We start from the raw sequence: 21,129 nt of genomic DNA on the forward strand, positions 1-21,129 counted from the left end.
TGTCTGCAGACTGAGTTCCAGGACAGGCTCCAAAGCTACACAGAGAAACCCTGTCTCAAAAAACAAAAACAAAACAAAAACAAAAACAACAAAACAAAACAAAACAAAAAACAAAACATCCAGGTCCAATACTGTATGTAGAAGTTAAAATATTATAAAAAAATAACAATATTTAAACATTTCTAGATAAAGTATTAAAGCTTTCAAATTGGGAAAGTATTTGGAAACAAAATAATCTGGAGGAATTATCAATAAGTCTTTGACAATTTCCACAGTGAAAATTAAATTAAAATGTATACACACTATTACTACAATCAGTTAAGTTTTCTACAAATGTCAGTGAAGAAGTCCTTTTAAGTATATATCCAAAGACACGGGGAACTATGGCTAATGAACTAAAGCAGTCTCCCCCCACAAATAGGTTAGATTCACACAAGGTTCTATTATTACTCCTTGACAAAGACAGATGATGATAATAATAATAATAATAGTAATAATTACAATAATAGACAAAGACAGATAATAATATCAATAGTACTTCCAGAGTGCATTGAAATTGTTATTTTCAATGCATCACAAGCCATTAATTTTTTTACCATAAAATATAAAATTAATTGCAAGTAGTTTTCTGTGTTCTATAAGATCATTTACAAAAATAGAGAGTATTAGGTATATGTACTGTTACTACTGTAAACAATACTAGAGTAGGACTTTTGATTAACAGTGACCATCAGAAAATATGGAGATATATGAAAACTCCTGACTAGGGCCACAAATGGCTGTTTTTATGTCACAACAGCTGGCTTTATAAATATCTTTCTCAGAGGTTGGAGTAAACTCTATTCACTACCTAATTACTAGTTATTCAAAGTGATTAAAAAAAAAAAAACAGATTACATGAATTTAGAAGTAAAATCCACTATTTGCAGTTCGAATTCCTCTAATTTGGAAAATACCTTAAAACCACATTTGAGTAACAAAAATCAATTCCTTTCACTGAACTTTCAAAACATTTTTAATGACATAAATTGAAAAGGCAATATACTAAATGTATTAAATAAGGAAAAAATTTTAAAAGGTTGTATTGCTGCATAAAACTTAGGGATAAAAGTATATGAATTGCCAATTTTGCAAGTACATGTTAGAATATAATAAAGAAAATTTGAACAAAATTAAACTAGTGCAATAGTTGTGTCTCAGTTTTCTGTCTCAAAATTATTTATCATACTTTTAAAAGAAATGGAATATTGACATTCTATCTAGAAATACCTTACACACTCTAAATAATCATCGAATTATCATTGGTACTGAAAAATAAAGTGAACTATGATATTGAACACAAAATGGTTATTTAATTATATATCATCAATATAGGTAAAAATTAAAGCCCAATGTTGAGTAAAATAGGATTGTGATTATCAAATTCCCAAAGACCTGTGTATTGAAACAAGTTTTCATTTCTACCAAAGCACAAATAAGGTCACAAAACATGCTCAGCAGTACGTCATGTAGATGCACATTATCTGCATATTATCATCCATATGTGTCAAAAATTGGAACACCCCAACAAACAGGCAAGGCCTGCTACTTACCCATATTTTTTTTTCTAGTTTTGTTTGAGTATTTATTCTGGAAATTTTCATATTAAATTTTAACATTAATTTAATTATTTGCATTTGGCTACATTTTTAGTTAATAACATCCTCTTTAGAGATTTATTTTGGGAAGTTCTGTTTCAGTTTTGTGCCCATGCACCTGCCACAGCATGAAATGCATTTCTTAGACATGTTACTACTAGAAATTTTAAATGCTGTTTTAAAATCTGAACTAATTAAACAAATAGTGATTACTGAAATACAGTTTACTTGATAAAATAAACTTTAGTAATAAGCATACCTTTGATGTTATCGAGTTTAGCAATGACTTTTTGCTCTGCAACGTTCCAAATGATCACTAAGTTATCAGTACTGCCACTTGCAAACAGGTCAGGGTTATGTGGACACCAAGAGATTGCTGTGATTGTCTTTTTATGTTCCGACATAATTGCATGAAGTTTGAATTCATTATAACGGTGATCCAACTAAAATGAAGCATGTCAAACCGTTCAGTTCTCCTTTTTAAATAGTACATTTCCAATTGGAAATCATACTATACAAAACAGAAACTATACACAGAAATACTGGTTTGTATAATAATAAATATGAATTCAATTCATGCCTTGGTTTTTATTTAACTGAATTCAGTAAGCTCAAAGAAACCATTTTGGAAAAAAAACTGAGGAAGCAAAGATTTTATATTAGAAGTAGGAAAATTTTAACATTTTAAACATGTATATTTTATAAGTTTATTACATTTTTATCAATATATTTTATGAAATATAAAATCCCCTTTGATTTAGAATCTTAAAAATTTCAGATATTTGAATAAAAATTAGGTTTAATAAATCAACTGTTCTTTTACAGAAAAACATGAACAGGCTTTTAAGTTTATTTTAAAATCAGTTTATTTAAAAAAAAAAAAACACTTATCTATTTATAACAACTTTTAAGAAGTTTTCAATGATGCTCAAAAACAACTCTCCAAAGTGTTAAAGATGTTTCTTTTCTTAACATGCATTTCCCTGACTGTCTCAGGCATGTGTTAATGCATTCTGGTTATTGTCTCCCACTACACTCTGACTTTTCTCCCAACCTATCAACTCAACTCCACCTCCTCCCCCTTCCTCAGGTCTCTTTTCTAGATGCATGGTGTTGAGTGTGCGTGTGTGTGTGTGTGTGTGTGTGTGTGTGTGTGTGTGTGTGTGTGACCTATTTAGTTTAACCAGGACTATCTGTAGGAGCTCTGGATTAGGATAATCCACTGGAACCTTGTGGGGTCAACAGCGGCTTCACAAGGGAATGCAATGACTGGCCCTTTCTCTGAATGTGTCTGTTAGGTCCCAAAGAAACTCCTGACAAATGGCTAACTCCATGGTGCCTATTAGCATACCAAAGTGTCTGTTTTTCCTCTAGCAGTACCTGTTGCAGAGTCCAGGCTCCACTGGGCACTTCTCACCCTACGCCCTACCCTAAACTTCAGCAGCCCAGGAGCCTCACTCCCTTCCCCCAGCTTCTTTCCTATATAATTGCCATTTGGGCCACAGATCTCTTTGCCTCTAGGTTCGATCTCTCTCTCTCCTCTCTCTCTCTCTGTCTCTCTCTGTCTCTCTGTCTCTCTCTCTTTCTCTCTGTCTCTCTCTCTGTCTCTGTCTCTCTCTCTCTCTCTCTCTCTCTCTCTCTCTCTCTCTCTCTCTCTCTCTCTCTCTCTCTCTCTCTCGGAAATGGTTCAGCTATTCATTTCTAAACTATTAATGGTATAATGGACCCTATACATCATTGGGTTTTTTTGTGTTTGTATGTATAAGTGCCTCCATTAATTATTACTGCTGGAATTAATTTTTCATTATTTTATTACTTTAATTTATTTGTCTTGTACCTTCATTAAGGTACTACTTGCTAACATAGCGTATAGTTTCCTACATGATCAAGCTTCTGTCTCCTTGTTCCCTTAGCCTCTAATGCTTTCCCCTCTGATTTTCTCGTTATTATTCATTCACCATCACAGAATATGAGTTCAAAAACCACTCCTCAGAAACATGTTTTCAGAGTAAACTCCTTAAATTCAAAATACCCTCCCCATGCCCACCCCCACAAAAAACAAAACAAAAAACCTAGCCTGTAAGACTCTGTCCGGTTGTATGTTTCCTGGTCCATGTACCACTTCCTGAATCACTTTTTTATTAGGTAGGACTCCCCTCAGGCTCCTACGCTTAGGAAGAGCACAAGGTCGATACAGAGGATCCGCCTCATTTGCTCAGAGTTGCGTTTCTAATGTCAGGATTCAGGAAACACTGGAATAACACTATGCTACTGCTTAGCACTAAGAACTTTTCCTTTTTGACTTACTAGTAAAGCTACGGTGAATATCTTGGTATATAAAATTTTGAGTAATGACCTAGTCATTTCCTAAGACTTCTTTTTCATAAGTTTTTCTCCTTCCTTAATTATAGCTTTTCTTGGACAAGTTTGATAACATGAATGTTTATATCTGGCAAGCGATAACAATTTTAAGTTGTCCTGTTTGCATAATTGTTTATTTTGTGTAGCTATTATATTTTTAAATTCAAAAATTGGTAGCAATGTAAATTATCTGTAGCAATATTGTGAATGTCCTCAATGAGTCCAAGAAACAATTGTGTTCTATATAGAGGTTCAGCAGAAATGATTATACATACATAGATATATGAATAAGCAATGTTGTACACCAGTAATCTTCATTGACTTACCTAGCACAGTATAGAGTGTTAATTTACTAAAAATTCCTATTATAAGAGGGGCTGGAGGGATGGCTCAGTAGTTAAGAGCTCACTGGCTGCTCTTCCAGAGGGCCTGGGTTCAATTCCCAGCACCCACACGGCAGCTCACAATTGTCTGTAACTCTTGTTCCAGGGGATCTGGCACCCTCACCCAGAAAAACATGTGGACAAAACACCAATATACACAAAATACAAACAAATAAATTATTTTTAAAAAGAGTATTGTGAGACCTTTTACATTGATAGGGGTCAGAAATTGCTATTTGAATAATTTAGCCTAACATTTTCTTCATTGTAATTGAACAGTTATACCAAATTCTAATGCCAGGTAGAAAAAAATACCATTTAATAACACAGAAAAATATGAGAACAAATTATTGCTATACCTAGAATGTGACAGATTGTTTCACTTTAGCTATATAGTTAATGTGCACTGCTACCAGGAACTATTTAATAAACAGTTTCTGAAAAGAATTTCATTATTTTTTAAATTTGTGTGTGTGTGTGTGTGTGTGTGTGTGTGTCTGGGTGTGAGCATATGAACATTATGCCCAAAGAGGCCAGAAAGGGGCACCAGATCTCCTGAATCAGGAGTTACAGCCAGTTGTTAGCTGTCTGATGTGGGCTCTGGAAACCAAACTCAGGTACTCTGGCAGAGCAGTAAGTGTTCTTAACCAGTGAGTCACTACTCATTCCTTCAGCCCCTAAAAGTAAATTTTAACATTTCTCTTCATGTACCATAATTTTCAAAGCACTTTAGATGATATTTAAAACCATAAGTTTAATTAAGATTAATGTTATTGTTTAGTAATATAATTTATCCTGCTAATATAAATATTCAAAGGGAAAATACAAATATCAATTAAATTATAATTTCTCATACTACATAGAGTTAATGTAAGTATGAATTAAATAGTAATTGTATGCACATAAATCATCAATAATAGTCCATGCTACTAGACCTGGTATATATAGATGGCCAGAGTTGCGCAGTATGCAAACCGGTCTCCGTTGGCAGCGCACACATCTTTGTTCCATGGCTGACACCCAGCAGCCAGCAGTCCCACTTGTCTGACCTGGGACATGGTTGCCTTAAAAGCAAATTTGAACAAATGTCAATCATTTTCATGACTTGATACTGTGAACCACTTGATCAACTTCATAATTTTATCTTCCCCAATACTTGCCATTATGCACTGAATGTATATTACTGGTAGTACTAATCTCAATTTAATATTTTCAGACAACAATAGTTGAAAATACCAAACAGACTTCAAAGCAGGCACTTTGCGTTAGAAAAGGAGAAGATCATAAAATGATGGCTGCCATAAGACATGGACCTCGGCAGGAAGCCTATGGGGCTAATGGAGAGTTGAGGTCAAGGCAACGTTTATTTACATTACAAACAGAAACACCCAGATTTTTCTTTGACATATACCAATTTTCAAATATTGGCAATTCATTCAAGGTAGCAAATTGAAATTTGAAATACTATGTGTGAATGTTGGGATAACTATGACCTAATGTTTTACACTGATCTTTATCCTTCGGAGAGAAGACCATTTGAAGTATATAAGACAGATACAGGAGCTGGGATAACAACATCCACAGTTGTTAGGAGGGGACAAAAGAAAATTAGAAACTGTATTTGAATGTTACTGCTTATGTGACAGGGAAGTAGGGGTTTAAATAAACAATTATTTTTGTTTCTGTTCTGTTGTTGTCATAAAGTAACCCAAGAAAAGCAACTTAAGTAAAGAAGAGATTATTTTAGCTTACATTTCCAGGGTAGAGTCCATGGTTGCTTGGGAGTTACAGAGGCGGGAGCTTAGGGAGCTTGTCACATCACATTCATAACCATGGACAGAGAACAATGAACATAAGCATGCCACTGTTCAACTTGGTTCTCTCCACGTATAGAGCCTAGGTCCCACCCATAATTAAGATGGGTCTTCCCACATCAACTGACTTAGTCACGGACTCCACCCCACCACCACCACCACCACCACAGGCATGCCCCAAGGCCCATCTCCCAGTTGATTTTAGAATCTGTCAAGTGGACAGTTAACACAAACCACCTCCACAACCTTCTGCAATGGAAAACTACAACACAGCAAAGGGTACCCAGGACAGAAAGCAAGATTGTGAACTAGAGACCTGCTTTACTCCAGGTTTGACTATGAATTGGAATCCAGCAAGAACCTCACATGGCAGCTTCTTGCAGCTACATTTTGATATGCTGATAATTTCCTCTGATGCACAAATCTTATTTTTATGAAATCCTCTTTGCTCACCTTTTTCTTTGGATGCCTGTTTCTTGTATAATTCACAAGAAGGCAATGGCCTACTCAGTATTGTGAATTTTCTCCTATGATTTTAATCCAAGATTTTAATTTTTCTATGTATGGTTCCCTTGTAATCCACATAAATGTTAGGAATTTTTTTTAATTTCCACAAAAACATCATTTAGACTTTGGTAGAGAATACACTGAATTTAAACCCTACAACTGTCATCTTAACCACATGAGCTGTGCTTCTGTTTATGTCTTTGATTTCTTTTAACATTGTTTTGTTATTTTACTAGGAAAGTATTTTACATCTCTGGTTAAGTTGGTATTGATTATTGTATAATTTTGAAGCTATGATAATTGGAAATGTTGTCCAGATCTTGAACTTGCAGCAATCTTCATGTCTCAGCTTCTGTGTATGTGTTTTGGGGGTGGGTGGGTAATCAGAGTTAGCCACTACACCTGCTTGTCAGGAAGTTTTTGATTATTGATCGAACCTCCTTATTAATTATGGGACTACTTATAATTTGTGTTTCTTCATGGTGTAATGCTGACTGGTTTTCTATTTCTATGAAATTTTCAGCTTGTCTAGTTAATCCAATTTGTTTGGGTGCACTTATCTTTAGTACTGTTTATAATAATTTTAATTTTTGTAAAATATCCTGGCACTTATGATGTTAATAATCTGTGGCTGCTCCCTTGTATTCTTACTCCATCTGGTTATATTTGTCATTATTGTGTTCATCTTTTCAAGGTATAATTTTCAGTTTCTTTGATTTATTTCTATTGCCTTTCTAGTCTCAATTTCATTTAATGTTACTATGCCATTTATAGTATAATTTGATTGAATATAGTTTACTCATTTTCTCATTCCATTAAGATATAAAATTAGATTGTGATTTAAGATCTTCCTTCTTGGTTATTATTCAGTGCTAAATATCCCATTTTAGTGCATCCAATGTTTGGGTCTATTGTGTCATTATCTTCTTGTTTAAGTACTTCTTACATAATATGGTAATTTCTGATTTTCATGCATTGCTTTTATAAGAGATTTTTTTGCCCTCTTATACACAGATTAGAAAATTTTACTGTTTCCTTTCTGTTACAAATTCTAATTGTATTTCAGTCTGATTGTATTATAGTTGTTTTTTTAAGGTCTATTGAGATCTTATTTGTTGTCTAGTATATCAATCCTGGAAAATGTCTTCATTCAGAAGAATGTGTATGCAGTTGCTAAGTGTGCGGTTCTGTATGCATGCTATTGATCTAATTAGATTGATATTCACAGTACTCCATTTCCTTGACTTTGTTTTAATTGACACAATACACCTGTTTAATACTGAAAGAGTATTTAATTCTATAACTATTCTTGCTGAATTCACTGTGTGTCCCTTCCATTCAGGCTTTGCTTCATATGTTATCATGGCCTCTTGGGAAGGGTATAATGTTTATCATGCATTGGATTTTTATTCACAATGTTGTTTGTCTCTTCTAAGTTCTTTGGGATCACTGACAGTAGTGTCTGATATTAAAATAGTCAGGATGCTTTCCTCTAGTTAGTGTGAATAAAAAAAATCACTTTTTCCCACATCTATGAAATCTGTGTCTTCAAATTTAAGCAGATGGATCAACTGTTGACACCGTACAAGCATTTCTAATCTACTGTTAGTCTCTATCTTTTGCTTAGAGAATATTATATTTAAAGTACACATATCTTCCTGTAGCGATAGTTCTTGCAAGCATGGATGAAATATATCTGACAAAAATGGTCCATGACAGAACATGTACAGATATTCTTTCTTGTTGTTCATTTGAATAGTTTAGTCTCTTAAGTCACTATCAGAGTTGTGATAATACTACTTGTAGACTAGGAGTTTAAACTTTATATTCTTAAAATTTGAAGAACCTGGATGGTAGAATTACAAACCATTGTTTATAACATTAGCTTTTATAGTTACCCATGTGTCTGTTTTATTGAAATCATCATTATATCATATATTGTGATGTTAATGTTTTAATGTCCTTTTTCTTAGCCAGGAAGATTCCCTTGAATATGCTTCAGGAAAGTTAGATAGTAATGAATTCTTTCATACTTATTTGCAGAATCACTTTTAAAAGATAGTTTGACCAGATGGAAAAGTTTGGTCGAGAAACACCTTCCTTGCAGCAATATCTTGTCCTGATTGTTCTGGTTTCCAATGGATAAGAATCTTGATGGTCATGTTAGAGAGAGCTCAGAGTATGTGACACTGTGCTTTTCTCTTACTGGTTTCAAGATTGCTGTGGGATGTTCTTTATGTTAAATGTGTTGCTCTGATTGGTTAATAAATAAAACACTGATTGGCCAGTAGCCCAGCAGGAAGTATAGCCGGGACAAGGAGAGAAGAGAATTCTGGGAAGTGGAAGGTTAAGGCAGAGAGACACTGCCAGCTGCCACTGCCACCAGGAAATGCAAGATGTAAGGTACTGGTAGGCCACAAGACATATGGCAACTTATAGAATAATAGAAATGGGTTGATTTAAGATATAAGAACAGCTAGCTAGAATCCTGCCATGGCCATACAGTTTATAAATAATATAAGACTCTGTGTGTTTACTCAGTTGGGTCTGAGCGGCTGCAGGACTGGCAGATGAGAGAGATTTGTCCTGACCCTGGGCCAGGCAGGACCAGAAAAACTCTAGCTACAAATAGTGCTCAACAGGTTGATATGATATAGATATGATAGGATGAAAGGGTAGATTATTGAATCTACTTTTAGAGAGCAACTTGTTTAAAATGTTTTACATTGCTAATGGATTTTAGTTTATTGATACAAGTTTAAACTTAATTTTGTTATACTACGTATTTATATATATATTTCTATTTTTGTTTCAGGTACTATGTTTATGTAACTCATTTAAATTGTAATGGATAATTAAGAAATACAGATTTATATATATATTTCTATTTTTGTTTCAGGTACTATGTTTATGTAACTCATTTAAATTGTAATGGATAATTAAGAAATACAGATTGATAGTCTTCTATGATAGTCAAACTTATAGTCATGTTATTTTCTAGGTATACATAGATATAATTCAGTTAGGTAGGTAATCTTCAAACACTTCAAAGACCTACAGAATATGACATTTAAAATGTTTAAAAAAATTAGACTTTCTGGACAATGAGACATGTCTGCTCCTGGCAGCACCAATTTACTTCAGAGAGAAGGATAGACATCGAAGACACTGCATATGAAGTTTATCTTCTTCTTGGCAAAAATAGCCATTTGGGCAAGAAACTGTTCTTGCCTGGATTGCTTGATCGACTGGACATGCAGGACCCATAAGAAAGTGACCACTGAACTTTGCTTGACAAAATAGCCTTTCAGGTTCCTGCTTCTCAGAGGAAACTGCCAGATATTCTACAGGACACAAAGAAAAGTAACTGAGAGACTCTAGACCTGTGGGCTGAAGATGGATGCCCCAACTTTATAGAGGAACTTTGGATGACTGTCCAGGCTGTCAGCTGTCTCTGTCTACTGTCACAAGACTCTCAAAAGTTGCTTGTGTCCTTCTTCCATTTCTCAGATAATATTATATCCTTCTGGGGCCTTTGATGTAGTTAAAGACTAGATAGTTATAATTTTCCTTAGTTATGATAAAACATAAGTTAGATATAAAACCTTACACTCACAAATATAGGATAGATAAGATATCTTCTTTAATTTTGCCAAATGGACAATATATTATAAATAGACTAGATAATATGACTGTAATTCTTGCTTGATAATTGTTTTGTTATATGTAATTTTACTATGTAAAAGTTAAAACATTCTTTTTTTTTAAAAAAAAAAAAAGGTAAAGTGCTGGGGATGTTCTTTATGTTGAATGTGTTGCTCTGATTGGTTAATAAATAAAACACTGATTGGCCAGTAGCTAGGCAAGAAGTATAGGTGAGACAAGGAGAGAAGGGAATTCTGGGAAGTGGAAGGCTGAGGCAGAGAGACACTGCCAGCTGCCACTGCCATGAAAAGCGAGATGTAAGGCCAGGCAGGACCAGAAAAACTCCAGCTACACAAGATTCTGTGTCTTATCTTTCCTCATAAAATGTTTGATTATTCTGACTTAATTTGCACTACTAGAATTCATGTTAATTGAATTTTGCTGAAATTCTTGAAGGTTCATGGGAGTTGCTCATCAAACCTGGAACTGTACTTGCTATTATGTCCTTTCTTCTCTTAGGACACGAGAGCATGTTAGTCTACTGTGCTATCTCTTAGGTTCTTCAGTTTTAGTTACTTCTTTAATATTTTCCCTTTTGTCCCAACAATAATTTCCATTGTCCTACCTTCGTATCTACAGGTATATTTTCTCCTGTCTGCCAAAAATGTCTTAAAAATTGTTATAATGAAACTTTAATTCAGTTATTGGACATTTCAGTGCTAACACTCCTTTTCTGATTGTTTTTATATTTCCGTCATCTCCACACACTACTTTCTTGATGATTGAACACTGGACCTCATGCATACTAGATAAGTACTCTACCATTAAGTGGCATCTATCCTCAACCCTTCTCTTTACATTTTATTTTTTAGACAAGGTCTCATTAAGTTGCCTAGACTAGCCTTTAACTGGAACTTATGAGCCAACTGCCCCAGCCTCCCAAGTAGGTGGGATTATAGGCTTATAACACTCTTGATAGGACTTGATACTTTTTGTTTAAAAACTTGACATTTGATATGAGTGATGTAATAGTTCTGGAAATTAGATTCTCTCTTATCCAGTATTTTCTGCTTTGTTAGTGTTTTCATTTATTGTTTTGTTTTCTTATCTGCCAAAGATCAGCTTTAGATGGAAACTTTTGGGCTTCAGAGAGTTGGTTAAGCATGTACCATGACCTGGGTATATATATAGCAACTTTCCAATTTTCTCTACATATGTGATTGCTTTTACATTTCCGAACCTTTAAAGAATGGCTCCAAACAATGTTAACATAAAACTATAGGTGTTCAACAAGGCATCAACTCTTAAATTGCTCTTTAACTCACTACAGATAGGAAAACAGGGGCTTCCAAATGTAGAGGACAGATGCCACATGCTGGTTGCCTCCAATGGTCCCTCTGCCTGGGAGCAGCAGTTACTGTTCAGAACCAGTCCCAATATTGGAGGGACAGGGTAAATTTTCTCCACCCTGGCTCATCACATCTGCTTTTGAAAGATATGCACAGCTCCCTACAGGTATATTTTCTCCTGTCTGCCAAAAATGTCTTAAAAATTGTTATTGGGGTTTTGAAAGAGGAGGCAGGTAATTGCTACCGTGCTAAGCACTGGACCTCATTGGAATTCAATGAAATATAACATTCAAACAGTTCCTTGGAAGTTGCAAGCCTTTATAGATTTCAATTTTCCAAAATAGTGATACCATAACAGAGTATGCTACTGTAACTGGCCAGGTGGAGAGACAGATTCCTAATGCTTTTCATAATTCAATGGTTTACAAATTTTTAGCATGAAATAATATTCCTTTATTTGAATGTGGTATGGTTTATTTACAACTCATCTACTGAAAGAGGCATTGTTTGTTATATCTTAATACTATTTTTTATTTTCCAAAATTATGTAATATTGAAATGTAATACAAAAATTATGTATATTGATGGTATAAAATTCAATATACCTTCCATCTTAAATAGGTTTTAAAAATCTATGATACAAGAAATTACATTCCTTTATCTATTTTTATTTACTTATATTTTAGTTTTTCTGAGACACGGTCTTGTTATATTGTCCAGGATGCCATCTAACTCCCCTAAGTAATAGAGGATGCTCTGAAACTACAGCAATTCTCCTGCCTCTATCTCAAGAATACCAGGATCACAGGTGTGCACACCATTCCCACTCTTAATTACCTTTAAAATGTGGGAATAAGTAATCTTTTAAGACAGGTACTAAAATGGTAAATAGGAAAAAAATAAAATGACATTTTATTCTTAAAAATCCATGATTTTGAATGAAGTATTTAGAAAAATAAATAAATCAATCAATACCATTGAATTTGAAAACCCATACTGGGTATTCAAATAAATCTGAGTATTTGGAACTTCTAGAATATTTTTTCGATAGGGTCATAAAATAGATGTAAGACTCACATAGGTTTTATTAGAGTAAATCTGTTACTAAGGAGATGGAATGAAATTCCCAGAAGCCTCTATTATTTTTTGTTGTCAGCATGAATAGTTACACAATTCGTGATTCTCATTACTAAAAATAGAAAATATTCAAAATAGGGGATGTTGTAAGAGCTATCTTCACGATTTTTAAATATCAGCTGTAGAAAGTCACACAGAAAGACAAACTTCTCACTGTGACAAGTAGCATTTTACAGACAGACTAAATCCTCAATATCCTCACTCCATCGTGTCCCATGGTTTGTGAACCAGGTGAGAGTTTCGTGTACATTCTAAGCATCTGGTATTTGAGGAAAATAATCCTTTTGGTCTAGAAATAACAAAAGCACTTCACTGGCGAAAAACTAAGCATGAAAACTCAGTGAATAATACAGACTTGTAGTGGGTTCAGGAAGAAAGCCTTTGCATTGTTAGAGCCACATGCTAATTGCAGTGTCAATGGCTGATAACATCAGGGATATTATTTTCATTTTGTTAACCTGTGTTCGAGGTTTGCTCTCAACCCATGTACAAAACATGCACAAGCGCGTGCACACACACACACACACACACACACACACACTCAGATTACAGAAAATTTATTCTTTTGTTGTTGGTGGATGAAATATAACAGAAAACAAGCCATGGAAGTATTTTATATATTAGATTTTTATAGGTAGTAATGTTTACTTTTGAATGTGTGGGGCTAGTATGAAATGAGCATAGTTAAAATTTAAATATAAATGATATTTAATTATAATACAGTCAAAAATAAATTATAAAAGTAAAGTTTGTATATGTGTGTTTGTATACTTAAGTCATAAATCATCCTCATATTAAAGTACAAGTGTCAACATATTGCTCTAAATATCAAATTTACATTTATAAGTCAATTTTCAAACTCAACATTTTTGAGTTTGTAATTTTTAACTCAGAAATTTGATTTGTTTCTTATTAACATTTTTAAATGGTGATTGTGGTAGGAGATTATATATACAGAATCTGGAAGGTAAGCTGGCTATCTAGAGGTGATGTGAGTTAATACTTACATGACATTTTCTACATTTACAATGTGAATTTTCATCTCATCTGTGTCTGTATACAAACAAGTGAAGCCTGAGCAAGAAGGAGCCCAAACAAAGGGGATATGGCCAATTTTGGGGGTTAACTATTTTTCTGATTAAGAATACTTCTTTCAATGTCTTGCTTTAGTTACAAAGGCCCACAGTAATACTAGTGACTGAAAAGAGAAAGACTGTAAACCCTCACAATCTCTATATGACATTCCAAGGCACTTTAACATACATTTTAGTAAAAAGCATTTTTATTAAAAATCAGTCCTTTCTTGACCCTAAATTATACTATCACCATATGGATTGTCTGTCAAAGAAAATCTTCTTTGAAACATTCAAAATTAATTTGTTGTATATTTAATACTCACACACTTATAAAGGGCACTGCCGTCGTAGTACAGTGTTTGCTCGGTGGCGTGTGGAATCCTGCTATTAAAACTCCTAGGCTGAAATTTCCCCATCATTTTGATTGCATTATCCCATTACTGAAGCTGAGAATTCAGGATGGAGAGCTCTTTACTAAGTCACAGCATCTTTTCTAAAGAATGGTTTAGAATTTGTTTTTCTCCAATAGCAGATGGCTACTGGATCCAAAATGTTTATCATCTTGTTCCACAGCAAAGAAAAGAAAAAAAAAAGACTATCTGGAAAAAAAAGGTCCCAAGAGGCTATGTACTGCTGAGCATTTATAATTAAAAAGAAGTAAAATAATGAGAAAACATTTGTGATGGGTGTGATTAGAACAGAATGCAAGGAAATGAATGAAAAGAAAAAAATTACTGCATATCTTCAGTAGCATGTGCCCTTGAACAGCAATGAGGAGGACTGTGGTCAAACCCCACAAAAACACTGTCTTTTTCGTTCACAACTTAATGCAAAGAAAATCCACAGTCTTCTAAATATCAACAAATTCTCCATTGGAAAAGTAAAATTAAAAACTCTGACATAGTATATTTTAAATAAGAATTTTTTCTTTTACTATTACAATGCTAAGTTATACTTTCTTCAAAATTATCTGCTGAGTGAGTTGCCATGGTAACAGTTTAACTTCCTTTGAAACATGATGATAAGCATTTTTAATTTTCTTTAAGTTTATCAGATACAATATGGTATTCAGGATGTTTGTTTTTCCTCTAATAATAGTATCATAATATTAAGTATTAGCACACAACTGCCTTCTATTTAATTAAATGGTTTTTTTAGGGGAAAAGGTTTATAATCATTGGCATTTTTATGCATGAATCATGTACAAAGTATCATTTTATATTTCAATCTTAAAGACAGTCTGAAAATATCACTGTGATTTTATCTAAACAGAGATGATGCCTCAGGCCTATTATCTTGCTAGGCCCAAGACTGTGGCAGGAGTACCACAGGTTCAAGACCAGCCTAGGCAGTTTAATGAGCTCCTGTCTCAAAAAACAAATGTAAAAAGGGCTGGGCATACAGATCAGGGGTAGAACACCTGCTGTGCATGCAGGTGACTCTAGTTTCCAGTCAGAACTGAAAAAGAAAATCATCTAAAATTGGAATGGGAGGGCACCTTTGGTCAATGTATAATTATAGCTATCCTTATAAATTATATTCTTACTTCTGTTTAAATGGTTATCATATTCTCAGAACTTTGTATTACAAAATGTCCACAAATATAAGGAATGGAACAGAGCTCTATAAGAAGAAAAGCAAGCAAAAATCCCATAGAAGATCATAATTACAACATAAATATATCTTACTCTTTGTAGTCCTTCATACCAATCATCTTGCTCAAACCAATGTGAGACGTAAGTCATCCAAGCCATAGACAGTTTGCACTTTAATCAAGTCAGCTGGAGAATTGTCAGCGCCTAAAGTAACAATAATGTGTTTCAACCAAACAAGCTTCACCAGGATCTCCCTGTGAAATCATGTTCAGTGCATGAAGCTAATACTAGACAAACATTTTGACTGAAACAGTTTTAATAACCTGCACATAGCTGTTGAGAGTAAGCCAAGTCAGAAAACACAAACCTATGTTCAAAAATGAAAACCAAAGTAATTTTATGTTGTGTAGTTCCAGAAAAAAAACTACCAAGTATTAGGCCTTATTTTCATATTCTAGAAACACCTTAGATTTAATTGTTTTAAGAAACAAGCAATTGATTTGTAAAAGTTAACAGGTTCTTAAATTCCAGAAAAATAACAAAAAGGGAGAAAAATGTACCAGTCATGTATTTCTGTTTGTTTCTATTACAGTACTTGAGAGAGAAATCATTTTGCAGAGAGTGAACTACAAAATCAGATAGCTGCATAAAAATTTTAAAGAGTGTGCATCACTTAATATAGTGCTAATAAGCTAGTGATGAAAATCACAGTTTAATACTAGTTTAGTTTTATTTCCTTCTGGAAAAAATAATTACTAGCTATAATAGTATAATGTTATGTATATTGCATTATATATGGTGTGGTGGTTTGAATAAAAATGGCTCCCACAGGGTCATAGGGAGTGGCACTAATAGGAGATGTGGCCTTGTTGGAGTAGGTGTGGCTTTGTTGCAGGAAGTGTGTCACTAAGGGTGGGCTTTGAGGTCTCAAATGCTCAAGCCAGGCCTAGTGTGACATTCAATGTTTGCTGCCTGCAGATGCAGATGTAGAACTCTCAGCTCCTTCTCCAGCACCATGTGTGCTTGCATCCTGTCATGCTTCTGATTATGATGATAATGGATTAAAGCTCTGAACTGTAAACCAGCCCTAATTAAATGTTTTCCTTTATAAGCATTGCCATGATCATAGTTATCTTCACAGCAATAAAACCCTAACTATGACACATGGAAAAAGAATGTGTTTTGTGTTTCTATTAGAGTGCCTTCTCCTTCACATAAAAGGATAAGGCAGGTTTTGTTCTGCTGTGGAAGGACGCGCATGGGTGAAAATTGAGCATTACTAGTTAATTGAGAACAGTCTCATTCCTACTGTGATCCCTATTCTTTAGAAGTATTTTCACTAATATCTGCATGCAACTTCAGACCAAAAAGCTGCTTCTACAGGAAGTTCTAGGTGCTTGTTGTCATTACATTTTGATGTTTTCCCTGAATCTGGACCTTGGCTCTTCTGCCTGGCTCTTTATTTCACACAGAGAATTTTGTTCCTGATGACCTCAGAGTTGGAATCTCAGACCTTTTCTTACCCTCCTTATTCTCCTCTTTCTTGTTTATGCTATTTTGACTTGCATTTTGTTGTTGTTTTTAGAGACAGGGTTTCTCTGTGTGTAGCCCTGGCTGCCCTGGAACTCACTCCTCACTCTGTAGACCAGGCTGGCCTCAAACTCACAGAGATCCACCTGCCTCTGCCTCCCAAGTGCTAGAATTAAAGGCATGCACCACTACTACCTAGGCAACTTGCAATTTTTTTTAACTAAGTCATGCCTTATGACTTTCATGTGATATTGAATCTTAGCTAGCAGCACCCATTCTAGTGACTGCTTCCTAGAGCCAATTCCTCTCTCAGTGTATGGAGCCTACTCTAAGCATGCAAATCTCATCAACTTTATTTTAAGCCCCTTATTTACCCTAGAAACTTCATTTCAATATTAACATCTTCAAACCTAGCCTGTGTCTCTCACGGAAGCTTCCTTTTCTTTTTTTTTTGGGGGGGGGGGTTGAGACAGGGTTTATCGGTGTAGTTTTGGTTCCTGGATCTTGCTCTGTAGATTAGGCTGGCCTCGAACTCACAGAATTCCACTTGGCTCTGCTTCCCAAGTGATGGGATTAAAGGTGTGCGCTACCACTGCCTGGCCAGAAGCTTCCTTTTATATTGCCAACATTTTTTTCTCCTGTTACTGCTCATTTGGACCACTATCATCATACTCTAGGAAGTGACCAGAAGCAAAACAACAACAACGCCCATCAAACTGCCTTTGATCATTCATTAATGTATCTTTCCTTCCCATTATATTTGTTCAGTAAGTTTCATCAACCTTTACAAAGCCCTTTTCACAACTCTGATGCCCTACTTTGAACAAAACCTCTCATGATGTCTGATACAGATGACTGAAGCACGCTGATAACTAGTGCCCTGATTTCGTTGCAGTTCCCAAATGTATGAGTTTGCTTCTGTGGTGCTGTGATAATCACCATGACCAAAAGCAAGGTAGGAAGGAAAGGGTTCACTTTTGTTTACAGGTTACCATCTATCACCAAGGAAAGCCAGGGCAGGACCTCAAGTCTGAGATCAGGGGCAGGATGTGAAGCGGTGACCACAGAGGATTGCTGCTCACTAGCTGCTCTCCCTGAGTTCCTCAGCTAATTTGTTTACATAACCACAGGCATTCCCACAGGTCAATGCGATGGAGGCAATTCCTCAACTGCGGTTCCCACTTCGCAAGTGACTCTGGCCTGTGTCAAGTTAACAAAAACTAACCAGTACATTAAATATATGTTGATCTTTACTTCCTGATGTTCGTATATGGGTAGTATTACCCTTTACTGTGGATAATGAGCTCTTTCATTTTTCAAGACACAGCTTAAATATGTTTTTTTTTCCTTCTCATATTGTCAAAGTTCCTCATCTTTGTATATTAATATCTAATATTAAGAATTCCATGGTGGGTTTTTTTGGGGGGTAGGTATAAATAGTGAGTTCTCTCAAGAAAAAAAAAATCCATGCCGATCCTTCGCTGTATAAACATATGAAATGTTTGGTAGACACACAGTGTCAGGGAACTCTGCCATCTAGTGGTGGTACCCATGAAATAACAGCACCTATTTGTGATATTTGGAAAGGATACAAAAGCCTGCATTCAGAATGAAATGAGATTCAATCATATAGGAGTTACAATTCATTTTCTTGTAGTACAGCAGCTAACTAAATAACTTACTAAAAAGCTTTAGGGGTTAAAACACAAACCAGAGTTGGTAAATATGTTCTGTAATCATGTCAAACACCAACTGTGCATTACGTCCTTAAAAGCTTGGTGCAGTTACTGTTAATATTGTTTATGAGGTATATAATAGCTATGTCTTATTTACTGCTACATTTTCAAAAGCACTGCCTTAGCTCTGTGGATGAGGATGTCCCGTGAAGGCTCACCTCATCTATGTGGCCTCTCAGTTGGTGGCGCTGTTTGGGGGAGGTTTAGGAGGTGTGGCTTTGTTGGAGGAAGTATGTCACTGGAGGTGGGAGCTGAGAGTTTAAAGACTGATGCCATTTCTAGTTGGCTCTCTGCCTCTTGCTTGCCATTGAAGATGTGAGCTCTTGGCTTTCGGCTGCTGCTGCCTTGTCTGCACCTGCTGCCATATTGTCTCCACCATATGGAGTCTAACCCTCTGGAACTGGCTAGCATTGTCATGCCTGCACCTGCTGCCATACTGTCCCCACCATATGGGCTCTAATCCTCTGGAACTGTGAATCCAAATTAACTCTTCTTTCTGTAAGTTGCCTTATTTGAGGTCTTTTTTCAGAGCCACAGAAACGTCACTAGTACTGTAGCCAGAAGGTTTCTCTGGTCCCGCTTGGCCCTGTGGTCCTGCAGCCACTTATAAAATAACCATTCAGAGGCTTAATATTGTCTACAAACTGGATGGCCTATGCTTTCAGCTTCTTGCTAGCTAGCTCTCTCCTATTAGTCTCTATGTTGCCATATGGCTGTGGTGTTACTGGTCTGCTGGCATCTTGGGCAGTGGGCTGGCGTCTCTCTGACTCTGCCTTTCCTCTCTCTGTATCTTTGCTTGGATTTCCCAGCTGCCTCTTAGCTGCCTTGCCATAGGCAAATGTAGCTTTATTCATCAACCACTCAGAGCAACACATATTCACACCACACAGAAAGACATCCCACAGTATAGTACAGCTACTTAACAGTTTTTAAAGATTTATTTTAGTTTTAATCATGTGTGTGTGTGTGTGTGTGTGTGTGTGTGTGTGTCTGTGTGTCTGTGTCTGTGTCTGTGAATATGTGCACATGAGTGGAGTTTGGGGCAGTTGTGAGATTCACAATGAGTGCTGAGAACTGAACTTGGGTCCTCTGCAGAAGCAACAAGTGCTTTTAATTACAGCCCTATAATTTAACCTTACTTCCAATATTAAAGGCAAAATATTTTCTGTCATGTCATACCAGTTACATTTTGAAATGTATTTTTGTTGCTACTTCATAACTGTAATTTTGCTACTATTATGAATCATAATATAAATATCTGATAACATGTGACCCCTGGGAAAGGGTAGTTTGACCCCCTGAAGGGGTCATGACCCACATGTTGAGAACCATTGTTCTATAGCTATTCCAGTGGTCTAAGATGTTCAAAAAAATAACATTTTGCTTATTCTCCAAGGTTTGGCCACCATCATTTCTGCTTGGATTCTATATTTAGGTTTGTCAGTCCCATTTTACTTGATATCTCAGACCTAGACAATGATTATGAGTCTGAAATGTTGCTATTTGCAGCCTCCATTTTACACTGCCAATCCTCTCTCCTCCGCATTGTACTATTCTTATATGCTGTTATAACAGTACAATTAATTCTAGATGGAGAAATGTGAAGTACAGTTTTAGCTTGGAATACCTGAAAGTACCAGGCACAGGCTGAGTCTGCATTTCTTTTTGCAATCTTTCCCACAAGCTCCAACTGAGAGCCTTGGCGGGAGGCTCGAGGGGGACATGGTGGAGTCCTTCAGTGGCACTGATATGTAGAGTCCATCTTGCTTTAGATATTAATAGCCCTGTAACACCGCACACTTTCCCAAATCCTCCTTTGATTAAAGAACAGTCCTTCAGCTTGCTGGAGAAAAGAGAGAAACAAACACTTGCTTTCCTGAGCTCCATCTCCTGGTTTGTTTTTTCTTCAGGAAAGCATCTTGGGCCTTATCCTCTACCAAAATAAAACATATGTTTGTCACTGCTGAATGAAGTACAAGAAGCATCTCCTGAATACCAGGCATCCCACAGTCTGGCCATCACAGAAGGGAGTGTTGGCCTGGGTGCAGTGGTGAGCCCCATACATTTCCCCTAAGAGCTCAGTCTGGGAGATGAATGTTAATGCAATTCCCCATTGACATAACACACTAATTCAACTGACATGTTACTAATGAATCGTCTTGATGCTGTGACATCATCTGCACAAATAACTATAACTTTGTCTTCATTTAAAAATATTTACTGAGTATGTAGTTATCTATTTCTCAGCAGTTTAAGTATAATTTATAACTGAATGATTATCTCCTGAAAATTTCAGCAAAATCTTTTATTAGAACCTCTAAGTCATTCCAATCTAAAAATATTGGAAAACAAACAAACG

At 35.6% G+C, this 21,129-nt stretch overlaps 1 protein-coding gene across 4 annotated transcripts in view; it reads right to left on the reverse strand.

Annotated features, from left to right (window-relative positions):
- Positions 1-21,129, reverse strand: part of Wdr17 (WD repeat domain 17) — an 87,880-nt gene that overhangs the window by 57,664 nt on the left and 9,087 nt on the right. Inside the window, exons 2-5 of one of the 4 annotated variants that reach the window (XM_036209481.1) lie at positions 20,398-20,613; positions 15,598-15,708; positions 5,317-5,445; positions 1,897-2,080 (exon numbers count right to left, since the gene is read on the reverse strand). In XM_036209481.1, coding sequence (XP_036065374.1) covers positions 1,897-2,080; positions 5,317-5,445; positions 15,598-15,663 — 379 coding nt within the window. In that variant the 5' untranslated portion in view covers positions 15,664-15,708; positions 20,398-20,613. The remainder of the gene's footprint in view (positions 1-1,896; positions 2,081-5,316; positions 5,446-15,597; positions 15,709-20,397; positions 20,614-21,129) is intronic. The other 3 variants (XM_036209482.1, XM_036209479.1, XM_036209483.1) reach the window with 3 other exon arrangements.

Source organism: Onychomys torridus, chromosome 17 (assembly GCF_903995425.1).
Source record: "Onychomys torridus chromosome 17, mOncTor1.1, whole genome shotgun sequence".
Taxonomy (NCBI): Eukaryota; Metazoa; Chordata; class Mammalia; order Rodentia; family Cricetidae; genus Onychomys; species Onychomys torridus.